Source organism: Mustela nivalis (genome assembly GCF_964662115.1).
Source record: "Mustela nivalis genome assembly, chromosome: 4".
Lineage (NCBI taxonomy): Eukaryota > Metazoa > Chordata > Mammalia > Carnivora > Mustelidae > Mustela > Mustela nivalis.
Window position 1 is genome coordinate 144,904,046 of NC_139023.1, and position 20,411 is coordinate 144,924,456.

Consider the following 20,411-nt stretch of genomic DNA (forward strand, 5'->3'; position numbering starts at 1 on the left):
CACCTTTTTATTTTTTAGCTACATCTGACTCATGACATATAATGTATTCTGCTAAGTTCAAAGTTTCCTCTTACAAAGAGAGTTTTATGAAACAACTCTTCTTCAGACCATTTTTACTTCAATTATAGTAGCAGGTTTTGGAGTTTAAATCATTAACAACCTCTGAGTGAACTTTTATCCAAATGACTGCAAGTCACAAAGGGAACAGTCCTCTTTCACCAAGTACCTTTTGTGCTAGAGTGAGACCCATCCTTTTCTATTTTTCCCCTTTATGTCTCTCTTTGAAGAAAGATGTGTGATTTGTAAAGTTGATGAAAACTGCTATATTTGGGTTCATAATGCAAACTAGAATTGCTTCAGGGTAAGCTTCACATACCTGCACTACTGCAGCAAAAAAAGTAAATTTCAGAAGTCAAGATCTCTCTGTGCACTGTAGGAGTATCACGTAGCAGTGAAATCAACCATGGGGGAGACCGAATCTTATTTCCCCCCCCTCCCTCAAGGGGATGTAATTTTCATTTCGGCAGCACGTTTCAGTTTTAACTCCACTGAACACTCCAAAACTGGGCACTTACTCCATCAACCTCGTTATCGATTTCGCCATATGCTGCTATCTTTTAATTTTTTTTAAAAAATTATTTTTATTGGAATGTTTTTCAAAGAGTGTTTGGAAAACCGTAACCTCCACAAACTTAAGGTGATGGGGTGAGAGAATAATTCTTGCAGTGAAAAAGCCTGAAGAATTTTATGCAGAACAAAATGTAGTTTAATAAACAAAAGAAAGTTAAGAGAAAAATCTATTTTCTTAAAAAAAAAAAAAAAGCAGCAAGAGTAATGAACTAATCGCTGTTCAGGGAGTGGGGAAAACTTTTTTCCCCCTAGATTTGGCGAATAGCGGGATAAATTCGAAGAACTCCATCCCACCCCCGCATGCGCGCCCCCCATTCTTTCCAGACCGAGCGGTTGCAAATCCCAGGCTGAGTCCGCCCTGGGAGCCTTAGGGCACCTTCCTCTTTGCTCTGCGTGTGTGTGTGTGTGTGTGTGTGTGTGTGTGTGTGTGTCTAGCTCTCGCTCTTTCCCTCAGTCTGTGCCTCTGTGTATGTGTGAGTGTGTGTGTGTGTGACAGAGAGAGAGAGAGAGAGCGCGCGAGAGGAGAGAGAGAGCGAGAAAGAGAGAGAGCGAGAGAGCGAGCTGTGAGCTGTGCCGCCGCCGCCGCTGCCCTTTGATCCCGACATTAGTGTTAGGGGCTCGGAGACACAGAGCGCGGCCATAGACACCGCCGCACCGGCACTCATTTATTTATACCTCCCATCACACACGCGAGCATAGGACACACACACACTCACACCTATTAGATCCGTTTCCATTGAAGAATATTACGCTCGGGGACAAGCCAGGTGCACGACCAAAAATTTAAAAAAAAAAAAAAAAAAGGAAAAAAAGAAAGGAAAGAAAAGAAGAGAACCCCTCATCTGGCTCCTGGAAACAAGCTTCAACCCATTGCACACACCGGAGAGAAGGGGTTTCCCCCTGCCCGCCCGCCCGCCCCCCAACTACCTCCCGGCTCCTGCCAGTGTCTGCCTCTCTGCCCCCACGGGGGTTTATTTGATCTCACATTAACCAAGGAGGAGAATGTGAGAAAAGGGGGAAAATGCCCAGGAGGAAGCAGGAGCAGCCCAAGCGCCTTCCCTCACGTAAGTCATCCGTTCTCCACCTCCTCTCGTGCCATTTTCTCGCCCTCCCTCTCCTCTTTCCCCTCCGCAGCCTCCTCCGTTGTTTTCTGCATTAGTTTAGGGTTACAGAGGTGAAACTGACAAAGACACAGCCCGGGTTACTCCTCGTTTAGGTCTATGCTGAGGCAGCCATGTTGGTGATGATCAGCCCCGTGCCCTTTCTATTCTCTCTCTCTTTTTCTTTCTTTCTCTCACCCCCCCTCTTTTTTTCCTTGAGATCGGGCTTTTTTTCCCTTTTCCCTCCCCCTCCCCCTCCTCACTCCGGGTTGCTGGGGGGAGGGGGCGAGAGACGCGAGAAGGGGAGTAGTGTGGATGCCGGTTTTTTTTTTTTTTTTTTTTTAATCGGGGAGTCGGAGAGGGGGGAGGTGGGAGAGGTTGGAATCTTTAAAAAAAAAAAAATTTCCTTGTGGATCCCGGTGCCTGAGGGTGCGGGGGTCGGGGCGTGCGGAGGGCTGGGGGCCGTGACATGGCGTTTGGGGGTGTCGGGGCGAGGACGCGCGGCCACCCGCCGGGGACGGGATCCAGGGAGAGGTCCGTCTCCGGCTAAAGGTTGCGCCGGGGTTGGTCGGCCCCGGAGCCGCCGGCGGCAGCGGCGGCGGCGGCGGCAGGAGCAGGAGGAGGCGGAGGTGGAGGAGGCGGCGGCGGAGGAGGGGAGTCGGGGGCGGGCGAGGCGGGAGCGGCCGGGGAGGGTGTGGGGGCACCGCACACAAACACACCGGTACACACGCGCCGCCGGGCGGCTGCTCCCGCGGCGCCTGGGCGAGGGGGCGCGCCGGGGCGCGGGGGGCGCGAGGCGGCCGGGCGGGGGGTGAGGCCGGGCAGCGGCGGGCGGATGTGGGGTGCGGGAGCTGCGCCGAGGCGGAGGCAGGAGGCAGGGCGGCTCGCGGCGCGCGAGGTCCCTGCAGAGCCGAGGGGAGGGAGGAGCAGGGCTCCTGGCCGCAATAAAATGCGGGGTCAGTCGGAGCAGACGGAGCCGGCGAGACTCGGGCTCTCAGACCCCCCTCCCCGGCGAGCCTGAGCAGAGTCCAGGACTAAAGTGCATCACAACCCTCCCCGGCTTGCAGCCACACACACCAACTGGAGACACACACCCGCCGGCACGGCCCGGTCCCCTTCCCCTCCTCCACCCGCGCCCCCGGTCCCTCTCCGCCCTCCCTCCGGCTTTTCTTTGCTAGACTCTTAACTTTTCCCCCACTCCCTCTCCAGCTCCCCCCCCCCCCAATCTTTCTCCGCTTTGAGTGTTCCGAGATGCTGCTAAAGCTAAAAGTGAAGGAGAAAGAAGCAACTAAAAATATCCCCCGGGGCCGCCCGGCTCCTTGAATGCACGGAGGAGGGGGCAGGGGAGAAGGCGTGGGGCGGGGTGACGGGGAGGAGGGGACGCCGGAGGCGCCGGAGGGAGGGGTCGGGGGAGACCGAGGGTCAATTTCTCCTCTCTCCCCCCGCACTGCTCCCCGCTCTCGGCGGTCTGCCTCTGCTTGGAGCCAGATCCTGCAAAACCCGGGCTGGGGGCGGAGTGGAGCCGGAGCGCCTACCCGCCTGGGTGTCAGGCCGACGTGGTCGGTCACCTGAAGTTCACGGAGGGTGGGGGAAGGGTTAAGGTTATGGTGTCTCGGGCTCGGGTTGTGTGTGAGCCTGTGCGTTTCCGCTGCAGACAGGCAGCGCGATCGATCTCCCCCTCGCGAAATATCCGCGGCGGTGCCTGCCCGGGGGACGGGCAAGGGGCGCGGGTGGCTCGGGCCGAGCGCCCCCGCGGCTCTGTGTCACCCGGGCCGCGGCCGAAGTGGTGAGCAAGGGCACTTGCAGGCAGCCTGCTCCGCAAACATTCCTCTTTCTTTCCCCTTCCCGGTACGCAGGAGTCGACGCACAGGGCTTGGGTTGTGCTTTTTTTCCCCTTCCTTTAAAAAAAAAAAAAAAAAAATGCCCCTGTGCAGTCCTTTCTTCGCCTGCCCGCTAGAGGTTCTGAGGATAATATCACATATGTAATATATATGCACATAAAATCACTCGCAGGCGGCTGCGTGTGTAGGGAAATTTTGTGCGAGGAAAGAGAAGGCGGTGGAGTCGGGGAGGGCGAGTTGGGAGGCTCCGCGCTGCGATTCACAGAAAACTCGCAGCAGTTGGTGGAAGAAGTGTGTGCGTGCACATGGCCGGCCGGCCAGTTCCCAGCTCTTCTCGGGGGCGTGCGGCGGGGGAGGGAGAGGAGGCAGGAATCCTGGGGGGAGGTCGGGGGAGGCTTGCCCTGCTCGGACAAAATGGGCTTCAGTGTTCTCTGCGAACTTGCCCTTAGATGGCAACTTTGGGAGCTGATGAGCTTGTGTGCGAAAACCAGGGCGGTGAGGTTATTTGGTCATTTTCCTTTCTTCTCTTCTCCCCCTGCTTAAAAAAAAAATGTTGGCGAGGTTAGAGGGAGGGTAGGAGAGGAGAAGGGATTTATCTGTTTTTGGCTCTGACGGAGATGGAACGCCTTCCCTCCCGTTGTGTGTAGCGCATTCGGGCAGCTGCAGGCTGCCCTGCTGGTGACCTTGACCCTGACCTCGTGCGACTACCCTCTCAGTCTGAGAGGAAATTCAGGCTCCATTTTAGCTCGTATGCTCGGTGGGCCTCTCCTGCTTGCTGGTGCCTGGCGATTAAGTTATATTTCAAGAGTGGGCTCTCCCACCCTGTTCTCTAATTGAATACTGTTATCCACTCACTTAAAAATAATAAATAAATAAACTCCTTCCAGTCGCATAAAGCCACTTTTACTGAAGTAAGAAGCAATTACCTTTTGGAAACACCGTAAATGTCCCTCCAGTTTTTAAAGGGAAGCCTAATTTGCAAAGCTTTTCCACTTACCTTTGCATTGAATGGATTTTTGTGGATGTGTGCTGCCTGTTTGAAGCATGGTTTACACATGTTTTGTAAGCAATTTGCATTTGGACTAAGAGCAATTTCTGGGCAAATGGTGTGTTTTGCAATTCAGACACAGTAACCCAAAGCTTCCTAAGTGCTGAGTGAGTCTTAAAGAAACTTGCAATGGTGGGGAGAGGTAATAAATATTGACTTTGGTAAAATTAGTGTAAATCAGTATTTAATGTAGAATATCCCTCTAGTCTTAAATCCCAGTTTCAATGCTAAATTCTTTATTTGTTTACTTATATGTGGGGGAGGGTTTTTTTTCCTTAACCTGGAGAACCTTTCTGTATAAAGTTAAAATAAAGTAACTCTGGGGATTACTGTGGCCCTGATAGGTCATCTCAGGGTTTTAAGAAGTTATACAGCATTAGATTTTAAACTTGACCCTAATACAAGAAAGGAGAGAGGTGTGTAATTTTGGGGGTGGGGAGGAAAGGAAGAGGTTGGAGGGGGAATGAGATGGGCAAACTAGCTTTTGGAACCAAAGAACCCTTCTGAGTAAACACAAAAGTGGCTAATAGCCACTATTGATAGAGCTTTGAGAATTTAGAGAAACTGTAAACACATTTAAAATTAGAAGTAGAATACAAATTAGATTACAAAAAAGAAACTTGTGAAACTGAACCTATTGAAACTTCTACTTTCCCATAGCATTACCCCCCTCCCCGCGCCTCCGCCCCTCCCATGGACCATGGCTACTAATAGACTCTGTGTGTGGAACCTAATTTTTCTTTTATAAAATATAATACTAGCCAGGCACAGTGTGGATGGACAAAGTCCTCCCACTCGGCAGCGCAGGCACCAGGGAACCTGGAAGTTCCACCCTCGAGTAGATTAGTCCTGGAAATCCAGACGAGCACTTGGTATTATCTGATACCGAGTCTGGGGTGCGCCTCAGCCCCTGGCACGGAGTTCCAGCAATTCCCCAGACTGGGCTTCAGCCTGCTAAGGTTTCCTAGCTCCTTCTGTTCCACGAGACACCCATGGGACTGTTCAGAACCGAATTAGCTTTGGGGATGGGCGAGCCTTTAACCTGACACTACTAACCTAAGCGTTAGATTTCTGATTTAAAATTCTACCTAGTCATTTCCTCCTGGGCCTCTGAAGTCAGTGGGGTGTGTGTGTGTGTTATATAGGCTTCATACATACGCAGAAAAAGAAAAAGCTCCTATAGAGCTGCATGGTGATTCCACTTACAAAAAGAAGTTTTGTGCTAGTTTTTGGAGGAGACCACCAACAAAGGATGTTAAACCTAAACTGTTTTTTGAGAAGTAGCTTTAAAAAAATCATGACTCCAAGTAAAGCCTTTATTTCTTGCCCTAAAGCAATATTATCATTTGGGAATTTAAATACGATTCTGCTGCTGCTGATGGCTTTTTTTCTAAACGTTCTTTCCATCAACGAGGTCCAATTCCACGTTCAGAAAAATGTCCTAGGGATCCTCTAAACTATACCATGAGCTTATCTGTAGCAGAATCCCAAACTGCATAGCTGAAAAATGTTTGTCAGTCTAAGAAAGAGGAAGAGGGGGAAAGTGATACTGTGTCTGTTTGCCAGGCCTTGTGGGGGTGGTGGTGGGTTGCGCTCAGCATTTTGTGGACATCGTTACATTTGGGTTCACTGACTGAGGAGGGAAAGGGTCAGGAAGGGCTTTCCCCTGTGTTTGTTACATCTGTAAAGCCTTTTACCATTGGGTTCCATCAGGATTTTAAAAAATTTCCTCATTTGCTGCAACTTACCCTTGAACATGTATGAGTTCAGATCCTGTTATATTTATCATTGGAAATCTGCCTGATGCCTATTCCCAAGGGGGAGCACAAGGAAAAGTGAATACAACAGTTGTTTTGCTATTCTAGTATTTTCATTGTTGACTCAGTTGTGGGTCAAGACCAGAACAGGTTACTGTGTTCTTCATTAACAAAATTTTAAAAACCGTCTCTTGCTTTCTAGTAAATGTGGGAAGCAAAATGACAGGAAAGCAACAGGAGCCCTTACATTCGTATTTTTCCATGTCTTTATATATCTGTTGGCAGAGAAAGGGTCGAAGGTTTAACTCTTTCCCCTACTTACGCTTACTAATTTTTTCAGTGACGAGGCACTTCCTCCTGACTATGACAGGAACCACAGGGAAAAATTTTGAGTCGGAGGCAATAAAATATTTCTCTGCTCCTGTCAGACAGAGCTAGTGATCCTGAAGTACCACGTAGCTGGCTGGGTTGATACTGGGCACTAACGTTCATCTGTTCTCCTAAAAGAAATCCATGTATTCCTAAAGTGGGAAGTAGGATACAAGGAACTTTCCTGTTAAAATAAGGGAGATAGTTCAAAATCACATTCCTTCTAATGCTTCAAAATAGTTTCTAACAAAAAAAATGATTTTTAATTTATCTATGGGCCGCTCTGGGGATACACAGCTGGTGTGAGCTGACCAGTCTCCGGCACAAAGTGTTAATAAATCATGCTGGAGAAGGGTAAATTGGACAGCTTTCAGCCTGTGTGAGGGCTGACTGTGCTTCTGAGTTTTTAGGGCCTTTGAATGGCCTCTATTAGGAGAGGTCCAAGGGAGGTGTGGAAAATCTCTGTCTTGTGAGGCTTATAAAATTAGATGGATAAAGGCTGTGGAAACACCCAAGGGATGGTGTTGTGTTGGTGGCGGAACCAGACAGGCTTCTCTTGGGGTCAAAAGGTGCCTTAAAATACAGAGAGTCCTATTAATGTCAGGATGGTCCTATAGGGAAGATTGGGTATGAAATGTGTGCTGCCTGACTGGGTTGGTAAACCATTTTCTTTAGTGATCCCAGTTGTTGGGATTCTGATCGTTTGGATGAATTTGTTTGACAAAACAGAAAAACTCACCCAGGATCGCTCACCTTGGTCACCTGCATGCCAAGTGGCATCTTTGGATGCACTGGTGACAAGGCGTGATGGAAACGGGGGAGCCCACAGTGTCACTGTGTGAAGTTCCATTGGTTCCTGGGACCGGTCAGCAGTGCTGTCTATGAGAGCCGAAGGGCGGCAGGGACCTGCCTGACAGAAGGTTCCGGTGTCCCATCACTTTCCTTGTGTGAAATTGTCTTGTCCCTGCTCCGTCCTTTTTGAAGTGCCTGTTGGAGCACTAGGACAGGAGGACCGAAACACAAACACAACAGCCTGAACTGATCTCTCTATTCTGAGTGATGTATTAGTAATTTTCTATAATTTAATCAAACCGATCACAGAACAAGATAATGATGGTATGACCTACAAAAGAGGACGTTTGGGGGCGTTAAAGGCTTTCTAGCGTAAGGTTTTACCAGACCATGGGCTTTGTGGCAAAGGAATAGATTCTGAGTTTTCTCTTACTGCAAAGAATTCCAGACCGGGCCTTGTTCTGTTGAGACATATGGGGCATTCCCCCCCCCCCCCCCGCCCAAACCTTATTACTACTGTATTCTGGCTTAGTTAAAGTCCTCGAGAATCACATTTTAGAGATAGAGGTTATAAATGAAGATGCTGCGTCCTGTGTCTGATGTATTCTTTCTGTTCCCTGCTTTGCTAGGTATAGCTTGGTAATTCATACCATCTAGGGCCAAGTGTACAAAATACTTTATGGTCAATGGTCGCTGAAATGCCTTCTGTCATATTTTATAAGAAACTAATGTGCAAAGTACAGACCTTAGAAAGAGCTAAGAGTCCTCGATGGGCTGAAGTTACTCGCTGCTTTCCCTCTTCCGTGTAGAAGCAAGTTTTGTACTTCTATCTTCTGTCTGTAAATTACATTTTTATGATATCAAAGAATGGTGTATGACTAGGTGCTAAAGCAAGGGCCTCTCAGATGACTCTTATCATACCCCCTAGGACCCGCCATTGGGTTAGAAATGCTGTAGTTACAAGGTAGATTCATAAAATAAAATCAGACTTTGGCTTGATACTGATCTTTAGTTGCATGGGTGCATATTGCTGTTTATAAAAGTCAGCTTCACTGCCATGTACACACACACACACTCACAGGGAGGCTGCACTGTAGCTAATTTTGTAAAAAGTACAGTGATACACGCCTACGGTCTGAGATCAGCATGTGGCCTTTAGCTACTCTGCTTTTCACAGACTGACCTAGGGTTATATTAAATGCAGCAGATTCTGTGTGCCTAAAAAGGATATTGTTTCCAGCCGTCCCTTCCCTTCTTATTAAAAAACAACCTCCACCACTGAAGTTCCTCTGTCTCAAGGGTTCTTAAATGACCAAGGCTGAGGTGCTCATGGCTTCCGATGTTGAGAAAAGTCCGACTTCAGCCAGGTGCTATCTGTCAGCAGGGAAGAAATGCCTGGGCCTTCTCTGAAGCTTGAGCCTGAAAAAGCAGACCCTAAAATAATCTCTCTCTCTCTGTCTCTCTCTTGTCATTTCTGCCCGGGTCAGACAAGTGGCTCGACCCCATTAGCAGTGCGGTGTGCAGGGAGAGAGAGGAGGATCCAGGCTGAGTTGTTCTGAGTGCTCTGAAGAAGTTGGGCTTCAGAGGGGACCGGAGAAGGCCAGCGAAAGACGACCGTTGGCATGATTGATCAGCAGCATTCTGCTTGTCTGAGCCTTGGAGACAGGCTACCGTACTTGTGGAGGCGATAGATTTCTCTAGAGGTATACTTCAGTTGTCTGGTAGTGTATCTTCAGTTGTCTGGTAGTGTGTTTTGAAAAGCTTTTGTTGTTCATAATGAGAGAGAGAAAATAACACGTGACTTTGCCCTCTCCACTGTGTCTACTGGATATGGTATGACTTCAGGGAAAACAGAGAACACACATGCGTTTTAACTTCACAGTGGATAAGTGTGTGGAGTCTGGCATCAGGCTGTTCGGAACCCAGTCCTGGCACTCACTTGCGGTGTGACCTTGGCGAAATGACTGAACTTCCCCGTCTTTGGTGTCTTCATCTCTCCGTAGTGATAATAGTTCCTCTACCATAGGGTTAGTGTGAAGCTTGGTTGATAAATGTCAGTATTGCTATTGATAAGTATCAATAATAGATACACTCATAAAACCTTACCTAATTATTGCCGGCTGCATAGGAAGAGCTGAAGAAATATTAGCTCTTATTATGTTTATGAAATAAATTTCCATCTGCTTAGATTGTGATTAGACTACAGGCATTTCTGACCCAGGACATTTTGGAGATTCCAGTGTGTAAACACTTTTTTTTTCCTTATCTCTCATTAGAACCATGAGTAACAATATGATACGGTAAAATTCTTTTATAAGGCTGTTAAATTAGGGCTTGACTAATACTCATTTCATAGGCCAACAGTATTACACTAGACTTTTACTATAGGAACATGTTCTCTGTTTGTGATTTGACCTGAATTATGTCTAAACTGTGTAATAATCATATGAATTATGACTGGGTCTTACTGTAGAGTGAGGACAATAAATCCACGCTCACAGGCTTACAGTGAGATTCAAATGAGAGAATAGGTATTTAATAAATGTTTATTTATTCATTTATTCAGCAGTCAGTCCAGTGATTAAAATTACCCAGGGGAAATTTATATTGGTTTTTCCATGTGTTGTTTAGGTAATAGTTTAAATTTTGTACGAAGGAAGGAAAGGCAGGATCTGCTGTTTCTAATTGCAGAGAACCAGTCCAAGAGAACACATTAAATTAATTTTAAATGAAGGATTCAGGGGTGTGTGTTTGTGTGTTTGTGTGTGTGCCTATGTGTGTGTTGTATTGTGTGTGTGAGATAGATCATATCAGAGGTTACAAACTAGTGGCCTACTGATGTGTTTTGCCCTCCGCAGTATGTTTAAAAACTTGAGGCCGCATTTGCAAATGGGCGGCTTCACATAAAAATCCAAATTTCTAGCTTCTTTTAAAAACTTGGACGAGCCAACAGCACGGGGCCCACCTCCCCACATGGCAGCAATCTGCTGTCGTCGGTGGCGGCTGTCTCCCTTCCCCGGGCATGTGCTCGTCAGTCTGCCACAGTTCCTACCACTCTGCTGCCACGTCCCTGTCTGCATACACACCTGCCCCCCTCCCTCATGTATATTACCTCCTGGCCCCCACGGGCATTTGGATTAGAAACTGTTTTACATTGTCCAACATTCTGTGAGCTTTTAATTCATCGTCGAGGCTAAGGTTCTGTAAACCTCATTCTATGGCTGTATTAAGAAGCAGTAGAGGGTGGGGATTAAGATCCTGGTACCAGATGCACAAGACCTGTCCTGGCTGCAGCACGTTTTAGCCGTGACCTTGGCAAGGGACTGAAGCCGTCTGCCTGTTTTCACATCCGTGCAGTGGGGGAACATTGTAAGGCTTACGGGAACTGAGTTCATACGTGTTGATATGTAGGCTCATGTCTGGCACATAGTATATGCACGATATATGAGGTGTAAATTCATTTCAACTAAGGATCTCAGTAGGATTGCTCCAACTGCCGTGTAATCAATCAAAGACAACTATTGCTGCCTGTAAGTTTCTGATCACCATTCGGCAGCACAGTGATTCTCAACCCTGGCTGCACATTAGAATCCCTTGGGAGGTTAAGAAAAAGAAGACACCTGCTTCTCTCCACTGCCCCCAGCAATTTAAATTTGATGGCTCGAAATGGATCCTGAGCATGGACATTCTTAAAAAGCTGCCCAAATTACTTGAATGGATAGATAGCCAGTGTTGAGGACCCTTGAACTGACCGGAACTTCCACTCTGGGCTGATGCCATTTCTGCCCCAAAATAAATACATGTCATGTTGAGCCTGGATGGCTTATCGATAATTTGCTTTTAAAACCCTAGCAATAACTCATTGACTCCCACTCCTCCACGTTGAAACCAGAGGCTCAGGGAGGCACCTGCCCTAGGAAGGGGGCATGGACTCCTTTCTTTTCTGGCACCCTCTCCCACCATGATCACCAGGGTTCCTCACCCGTTTTGTGACTTTGGGCAAGCCAGTGAACCTCTCTGTGCTTAGTAGCACCATCTTGTAAAATGGATACTAGATTACCCACACATTCGGTGTATGTTACATTGTTCACAAAGCATTTTCACTGATCTCATCTGCCTGTAGGCAAGCAGGATGGACTCCTTTTCCCACCACTTGGACGGAAGTAGAAACTGAGCCACGGAGAGGAAGAAACTAGCTCGAGGTCACCAGTGTCAGCACTGTGAAGGGCTGGACCATCTGCTGGTCTCCCGAGGCCTGCTGTGTCTCTGAGGACTTTGGAACCTTCTTGGGGCCCCGCATGTGGAGGACATGCCTTTGCCACCTGTACTCCTTTCAGGGGCCCTCCATTATAGGAGGGACCCTTAGGTGCTGATGGAGTGTGTTGCTCTGTGTTTCATGAGAACTTGTGCCACCAAGAATATATTTATTTCCTCAACGATTTATTTTGACCTCAGACTCAGCTGAGAGTAAGGGAATTAGAGAGACACATGCAGTGACGCTTTCTGGGGTCTGTATTACGTGCTCCATATGGAGAACACTGCTTTCGTGTAATGGCCTAGAATTATAGTTGTCTTCTAATCTGTGCTTGTTTGGCCCCACTTGTTAACCCAACAGTCCTCTCCAGAGCATGAAACACAGCTGTATTTGGAAGGAAACAAAGTGTGGGACACCCTCTGCTTCAGGAAATGTTCCTGAAATGTGCTACATGATTTTTTCCCTTCTAGGGGAAAGCAAACCTCGAATAGTCACGTACTGGGTTTTAATCTGACCTTAAGAAAGAGGGGAACCAAATTATAGTAAGCTGCTTTGTGACATCACTCGGAAGAGAGAAATGTCACTATCTAGAAGTGGGATTTGGATTGGCTGGACCACGAAATCATATTTAGAAGTGTCAGTAGCTACTCAATGGCTACTTGCTGATAGGTGAGAAAATATATACCCCCCCAAAAGAAGAAGAAGAAGAAGAAGTACTAGTATTTTAAATATGCTTAAGTGTACTCCATGAGACCAAAACCATAGAAATCACAGATACAAATTCTTATTCATTTATTTTTAAAAGTCTGTATTGGCTCTTAATGGCAAACATAGTGCATGTTTAGTATAAATAATGAAAACTATGTAGAAATGTTTAAAGTAAAACGTGAAAGCCCCCTTTCCCAGCTTCCATCCTCAGACATAACCACATTCGTAGACAACAAGCAGAAAGATAACAAGCAACATTTAAAATTCAGCCTTCATTCAAAAAAAATGGATGCATTTCAGCGGAGTTGGCTGAGTTAATGCAAGTACTGAATTCAGAACAAGGGTGGCAATGCTGGTCTTGTAAACTGATTAGATCACATCTGTACGATGAATGCCAGATTGGGTGCCCTGATTTAAAGGGGGAAATTGATAAACTGCTCACCAGAACGGAGGCAACTAGAAGCGAGGAGGCTCCTGAAATCATCGTCAGAGGAATTAATGATTGCGACAATTGGGAGTTCTGAGTTTGAAGCTAAAAGTGAAGAGAGAGAACAGTCATGCCTGGTGACTACATTCAAATATATGAAGTTCTGTCCAGTGATAAAGGGAGTAAACTTACTCTGAATTGTCATTTCTCCTAAATTTGCAGCTTGTGTCTGATAACTCATGATTGATTCATTCATTCATTCAGTAGTAACTGAGGGTTACTCTACCAGGGACTAGGGATCAGTGGAGTTGAATAGAGCATGGCCCCTACTTGCGAGGGGCTCGAGCCAAGGAGGCAGAGAAAGAGATGGAAACAAATAATTAAAATTTGGCTTTAAAGTTATTTTCGTAGATTTCTGAAATGCTGAGCAGAAAACAGGGTCTAGGAACAAGAGGGTAGAAGTTACAGGGAAGATAACTGATTTTTTTTTTTTTAAAGATAAGGAACTATTGAATAAATACAACTGTGGAAAAACTGAAACAGACGTTCTTGTGTTTAAAAAGAAGCTGGTTCTGCCACCTGGCAGAGTGATTTTCTAAGGACTTCAGGTAAAGAGGGTTGGTATGGGAGGAGACACGTTGAACTCTGAAATCATTTACCATTGTGAAAAATAATTCTATAAAGCAGATGCTGCTTTGCTTGGTTTCTGTCACAGAGTCGATATCTGTTCCTCCAACAGAGGGAAACATCTCTGGGTATAGCAAACCAAAAGCCTTTTCACAGAATAAGAGTATATGTCAACATGCGCAGTGTCGTACTAGCCCAGCGAGGGCATGATCTGCTGACAGTTGTGGTCCCTACTGGGTGCTCCTTCGTTAAGAAAAAGTTTTGAGCATTTACCTGCCTGGTAGAAATTGTAGAGAAGGCAGTCTCTGCTGACAGTTCTTTCAAATGTTGACAGAAAACAATCAGAGGATAAGCACAAATCAATATGCTAAGAAGTGCACGACGATATAATATGAATTAGATGTGTAAATGTTCGAGGAAACTGGGAGTGAGAGTGATGGGGAAAACATTCCTGGAGAGAAGCGGTACTTCAAACGTCCTCGAGGAAGGGATGCATTTAGATCTTGAGAAGAGAGAACATTCCAAGCAGAAGAAATGGCATTAGCCAAAAGAGGTTGAAATAAGCCAAAAGTATGTGGGAGACACTAAGAGAAGAAACTTAGCTGAATCAGAAGGATTATATTGGTGGTGGAAGGATAGGAGGTAGGAAAAATGTAGTAGGAGCTGGTCCAGATGATAAGGGATTACGATTACTAAATTTTGTAGTTTGGACACAATACAAAATCAACTGTGAAATGTTGCAGTTTCTTTTTGTGGTCACAAAGGAGACGGAGAGTGATGGCCTAAAGGGTGGAGGGGGGAGGGAGTCTTTTTAAGTAGGAAGGGCTGTTGAAAAACCAAAATAGATGAATGACCCAGATGCCACCTTGAAGGTATCTCTGGGGGAGACCTGCCAGAGATGGGCTTTTGGGGCCAGTGCTCAGGGGTGCAGGAGCAAGGTGCCTCTTGCTCCTTCCTCACCTCTTTGGTTTTTCCTGGCAAGCAGAGCTCTAATGCGTGCCTCCCTTTGAAGGTCATAAAGTAGGTGCTATTTCCAAAAAATAACACAGCTAACATTTATACACAGGTAATGAAGCGTAATGATAAAAGGGACCTCTGTAAACCGACTGCCCAATCTAACACATTTCAACACTATCAAACTTCTAAGGCACTCTTCTCCTGCTGCCTGTTCCCATTACCCTAAATCTTCTGTTTATCATTCCCCTCGCTTTACCCTATTTGGGTTAGCTTGTCTTTGGGATTTGTAAAAATGGTAGCACACGGCATGCATTCTGCACCTTGGTTTTTCACTCAACGGTTATCTTGGTGAGTTTTAGCCACACTGATGCTCATAGCTGATGTCCCTGTCCCTGCTCTCGATAAGACACTGATGAAACACACCACAATGGACGTATGGTTCGTGTCTCCTTCTTGCTGTGAGGAACAGTGCTGCTGTGCACGTGCCGCAAATCACTTTGTCTGGAGGGACTGTCAAGTTCAAGGTGTAGGATATGGGTCTTCCAAAATTCTAATCCATGCTTGCAAGCTTGAATTTTATCAGTGGCTACCAATACTGTCCATCTTTTCTTAAAGCGTCAGCCTTACTTCGTTTGTTTCCAAGCGAGAGTGTGCCAAATTTCCAAGAGAGAGATACCCAAATTTGAGTGACCCTAGTTGAGCCGTTGTTCTTTCATTAGAAGTTAAGCCGCTGCCTTCGGCTCGGGTCATGATCTCAGGATCCTGGGATCGAGTCCCGCATCGGGCTCTCTGCTCAGCAGGAGCCTGCTTCCTCCTCTCTCTCTCTGCCTGCCTCTCTGCCTACTTGTGATCTCTCTCTGTAAAATAAATAAATAAAATCTTTAAAAAAAAAAAAAAAAAGAAGTGATGTTCCCTGAAAAGAGTGGCTGGTTCAGCTCCTGACTGAAGCCTGGGTTTACTTTTCCTTGCGATAGCCATCACACTTCAGTAATGGTAGAAGTGCTTCATGGACACTTTTCATTACATATCATATGAAAAAGATGTTTACTCAGGGTCAGCCTTTATTTATTTATTTTTAAACACAATTTTTAAAAAGATTTTATTTACTTGACAGAAACAGAGAGGGCACAATTAGGTGGAGCAGCAGGCAGAGGTCAAGGGAGAAGGAGGCTCCCTGCTGTGCAGAGAGCCTGATGAGGGTCCTGGGACGAGACTTAACCAACTGAGCCACGCAGGTACCCTGGGGGTCAGTCTTTAATAAAATTAATAGTTTTTAGTCGCTGCCTCATCAAACAGACAGGTTTGCTTACTTTGAGGAGGTGGTGTGCATGTGTTTTACTGAGTTTGTGGCAGTGAGGAGCACAGTGATGCTAGGATGTTTTGGTACCACTGCCTTGATTCAAGCTAAGGTGCCAGCATTTTACCCGTCGTCGCTTTTGTATCATCATTACAAATGTCGATAGAGTGAAGACGGCAAATTTTCATGAATTATTATGAAAACAGTTCTGGTCTTGAGGATACTTTAAAGGGCCTCAGAGACCAGTAGGGATTTGCAGACCACATTTCCAGAACCAGTATCTAAGCTGTCTCCACAGGAATGGAAATGCAAGTCTTGGTGTTTGTCTTTCTTCAGCTTTAGTTGGTAATGTTCTAATGCAGAACCCAAAAGACAGAGAGCCCAGAAGACAGGGAACCCTTTGCTCACACGTCTTCTCAGCGTCTGTGGGATTTCTTTGAAGTCTCTTGTTCTGTCTGCAAATGGGAATGAAAATATGTATTTTGCTGTAGTATAGATCTATTTGTTCTGAAATAAAAGTAATGTTTTAAATAAACTTAGCTGTTAGTATTTTTCTTCCTCACACAGGCATATATCTAACATCACAGATCTGTGAAGACGCTTGATGCTTACCCTGTGACTTCCTGGTGTCCCTGTTAGGGAAGGAGAGCACTCCACTGGGTGCCTCGGGTTAGGGAGTCTTACTGTGGAGAGGGCGTGGCTGCCTCCGGCAGATGGCCACAGGTTTGGGGCCTGGGCAACTGGGAGTATTTCTGGGCTTCTAGTGTTCTCTTTCTCTGGGCTGCTGCCCTCACCAACCGTTAACCTCCTCACCCAAGACAGAGAGAGCTGGGTGGGATCCTTGGTGCCGTGCTCTGCCTTTCCTCCTGCATCAAGCCCATCACCCAGACTGTTGACTCTCCTGTTGGTGTATTTCTGGAATCCTTCATGCCTGCTCCATGCCACTGCTGTAGTTTACACTCCTATTTTCTCCTGTAAGGGTTCATATTCTTTTGTTGTTATTGTTGTTCATATTCTTTTTTAAAAAATTTTTTAAATTTTAATTAAAAAAAAATTTTTTTTTAAGGATTCATATTCTTTTTATCTTCTTTTTGCCTCAGTGTCCTGTCCCCTTCCCTGTCCCCTGGCCTCTATGTAGCCCTGTGTTCACACTGCTACCACAGTGGGCTTTCCAAAACACTCATGCATGTATTGAGGATCTTTTAGACATCGCCTCAAAGGGTCAAGCTTGCTCTTCTTAGCAGAGTATAGAAAGTGCTTCATCATCTGAGCCTCCCTTTTTTTTTTTTTTGGCTCTGCCATATACCCTTTGTTTCTTTCGTACCGAATTCTCTAGTTTACAGAACTCCGTGTTTATATTTCCTTATTTTGGAATTCTTTTTCTCTGTTTCGGGGATGTCTTCAACCCATCAGATTTGCACGATTACCATCTGCTTATCCATTACCATTCAGTTTAAAGGGAAGCCTTCCCTGCTTCCCCTCGTCCCCGACCTTCGTCCCATCCACCAGGTAGAATGAGGCAACCCCTCCACTGGCTCCCAGCGGTCCCTCATAAGACCTCCCATGCCACACTGTAGCTCCTTCTTCCTCTGTGTCCTGACTGTCCGTGACCTTTCTAAGGGCATGGACTCTTCCTTATTCATTTTTGTACATTCTTGCCTGTAACAGTACCCGAGATATAGTAAGTGGTCAAATATTGTTGAATAAATGAATGGAGGAAGGACAGGAAGAATGGGTCACAGGATCAAAGAAATAGGCCGAGTCCCATAAACATTGTTGAACGAATGAATGAGTTGAACAAATGAAGTTCAGAGTGGGTCCCAGAGTCAAAGGGTAAATTTTAGGGGTAGAAGGGACTTTGGAGAACTTCTCCTGTTGTCATTGTCTCTCAGAAATGAGAGCATGATTTGCCTAAACTGTCGAGCTGGGCCGGGTGGGAGGTGATGAGCAGTGCCACAGACATTCACATGGATGTGGCCTAGAGATGCCTCGGGAAAGTCATGTGCTTCCGGAGGAGACTTGCCGAGGAGAGCAGAGGCCATGGCCTGCACCACAGGGGGATACCACAGTCGAAGTGCAGAGAGAACTTTGTGGTTGGAAGTCTGTGGCACATTCCAGACTGTAGAGTCTCCCCTCAGCTATTGGCTGGTGCTCGCTCTCTGTCCTCAAACTGTGCCAAGACTGTAAGATTTTCCTGATGACTGGGCATATTCTACATCTGGATTCCATGGTCAGAACAACCAGAAGTTTCCTGCCCTCTTTGGTTGAGGTGATTATGATATAGAGCTGGGGAGCAGTATCAACAATTTTGAGGTAAGCCCTACCATTTAAAATCGAATGTTCTCTCATCTGAAATTTCTAGGAGGTTGGGAGGGAGGGTAAGGGCACAGACACTATTATTCAACTAGTGCCAGCTCTGTGCCAGGTGCTTTACTTACCTAATTCTGATTTACTTTCACAATAAGCCTGTGAAATAATAGATATTAGTATCCTATTCTATAAAGGAGAGAATAGGCCCGTGGATGGATGTCAGGTGGGTTTGTTAGGAAGCAGAGTGGGAATGTCTGGTGTCTAAGCTTGTGCCTTTTCTGTCTTGTCACGTTGCTTCAGCTTCTAGAAATTAAAAAAAAAATATTTTCTTTATTTATTTGACACAGAGGGAGAGATCACAAGTAGGCAGAGAGGCAGGCAGAGAGAGGGGGAAGCAGGCTCCCTGCTGAGCAGAGACCCCGATGCGGGGCTCGATCCCAGGACCTACCTTGAAATCATGACCTGAGCCGAAGGCAGAGGCTTAACCCACTGAGCCACCCAGGTGCCCCTAGAAATGTTTTGCTCTGCAAAACCTATTGTGGTCTTATTTTATTCATTTGATGAATTCTTAAAGTTGGCATTTATTTTATGTACTTAAAAGGAAGAGAGTCTCTAGTTTGCTAGTTTAATGTTGCCTCTGCTTTGCAGTTTACAAATGCTTTGCCATCTTTGCAGGACCACGAGGTACAGGAGAAGGAGTAGGTGTTATAACCCCGCTTTACAGACGAGGGATGCAGTGATGGAAGGCAGAACGTTCTGCATCTATCTGGTTCATCGCCATATTCCTAACACCTGCTCTGCGGGTTAGTGTTTAGTGAGCTCTTTGGTTTTTGTTTATTAAACATGAGGAGTTATATAGCTGGCAAGTTCCAAATTCAGACGGGAATCCAGGTCCCAAGTCTGAAGTCCCAGCTCTTTCTGCTGCTAAACCATTCTGCTTTTCCCGGAGCCCTCATCTGCAGGACTTGGGAACCCTCTAGTAGGGCTGTCTGGTGGATTCCCACCAATCTAAATGAATACAGGTGGCCTCTTAGAAGAAGCTCTCTTGTTCTTATTTCTCTTCCTTTAAATACCTCAACATAGGACTTTAAGTAATTTCCTGTCCACCTGCCACTTCCCCGTAAAATGATTTGAAAAGGACTGATTATCCAATAATAGACTCATAGACGGTTCACAGCAGGAGGATTCCTGAGATCATTTAATATAGTATTTTTCAAAACTTAAAAAAAAATAGTGGAACCCTTGTCTTTAAGGGGAGCTCCAGTCTAGAGACAAGAGCAAAGCCAGGTTGTGCTGCTTAGATGTGTGCTAAGGTGGGAGATGGGGTGGGTCCGTGGTCCTGTGTCCTTCCCTGGAGTTCTCGCCTTCCTTGACGGTATGGTTTAGACATCACTGATCTATTCTTACCCCTTGTTGTAATCTGAAGAAACTGAGGCACAGAGGTGCTTCGTGATTCACGGAGGTGGTTGGATTAAGATGATGATGATGAAGCTTGTCGCCATGTATCTGAAGGTCCAATATTGTATTCAACACTGTTCTGCTTTTATTATAAAGAAAAAGCAACGTACCTCTTCTTTCGAGTTGTGGGGTCAGCAGACTCTGACCTGTTTTTGTGTGGCCCTCTGAGCTAAGAAAATGGTTCTTACATTTTTTAAACAATCGTTAAGACAAAAAAGCAACGGCAACAATGAGAAACAAAGACTATGGGACAGAGAACGTATCCGTTCTTTTATAAAGCCTAAAATATTTGCGGTCTGTCCATTCACAGAAGAAGATTGCTTTATTGGATTCACTGCTGCTGACATTAATGTGGAAATACCAAAAGAATTTGGCTTTCTCTAAGTAACGTCAAAACATGTAAATTTAAAAACAAAGTCTGATTAATTGTGCATATTTATATCAAAACGCTTTTCAAACTTGTATTCCTCAAATAGACTTCTTTAAATTGTCCAACACATTTTCATCCTTCTTTTCAAATACCGGGTTTTGATGGAGGAGAGACTAGTAACTGAGTTCAAGTACACAGGAAATACGGCAGCCTGAGGGCTGCCTATAGTTGAAAGTTCTAGAAAATGAGAAGAAAGTGATGTGCACATTTAAATACAAAATTAAGGCATTTTATAAGACACCCCCCCCCCCAAAAGGTTCAGAAGAAGAGGAACAGGAGTATGAGTGATACGAACTCCTCCTGGTCACTTTGGGGCCATACCTATGCCTGTCAGAGGGATTTTTATAGTCTTGACCCTCTACCTTGGAGTTGAGCCTCTGTTTGTTTGTTTGTTTCTTAATTTTT

The 20,411-nt window shown here is 45.8% G+C and overlaps 1 protein-coding gene across 10 annotated transcripts in view; it reads left to right on the forward strand.

Moving 5' to 3' along the window:
* Positions 1 to 1,052: 1,052 nt before the first annotated feature.
* The window catches only part of ZNF827 (zinc finger protein 827), a 168,404-nt gene continuing 149,045 nt past the window's right edge, over positions 1,053 to 20,411 (forward strand). For 6 of the 10 annotated variants that reach the window (XR_014311049.1, XM_082728252.1, XM_082728246.1 and 3 more), the window contains exon 1: positions 1,053 to 1,694. Coding sequence is in view for 9 of the 10 variants with exons in the window: in XM_082728252.1 (XP_082584378.1) it covers positions 1,652 to 1,694 (43 nt within the window). In the remaining variant the exon portion in view is untranslated. The remainder of the gene's footprint in view (positions 1,695 to 20,411) is intronic. The other 4 variants (XM_082728251.1, XM_082728253.1, XM_082728249.1 and 1 more) reach the window with 2 other exon arrangements.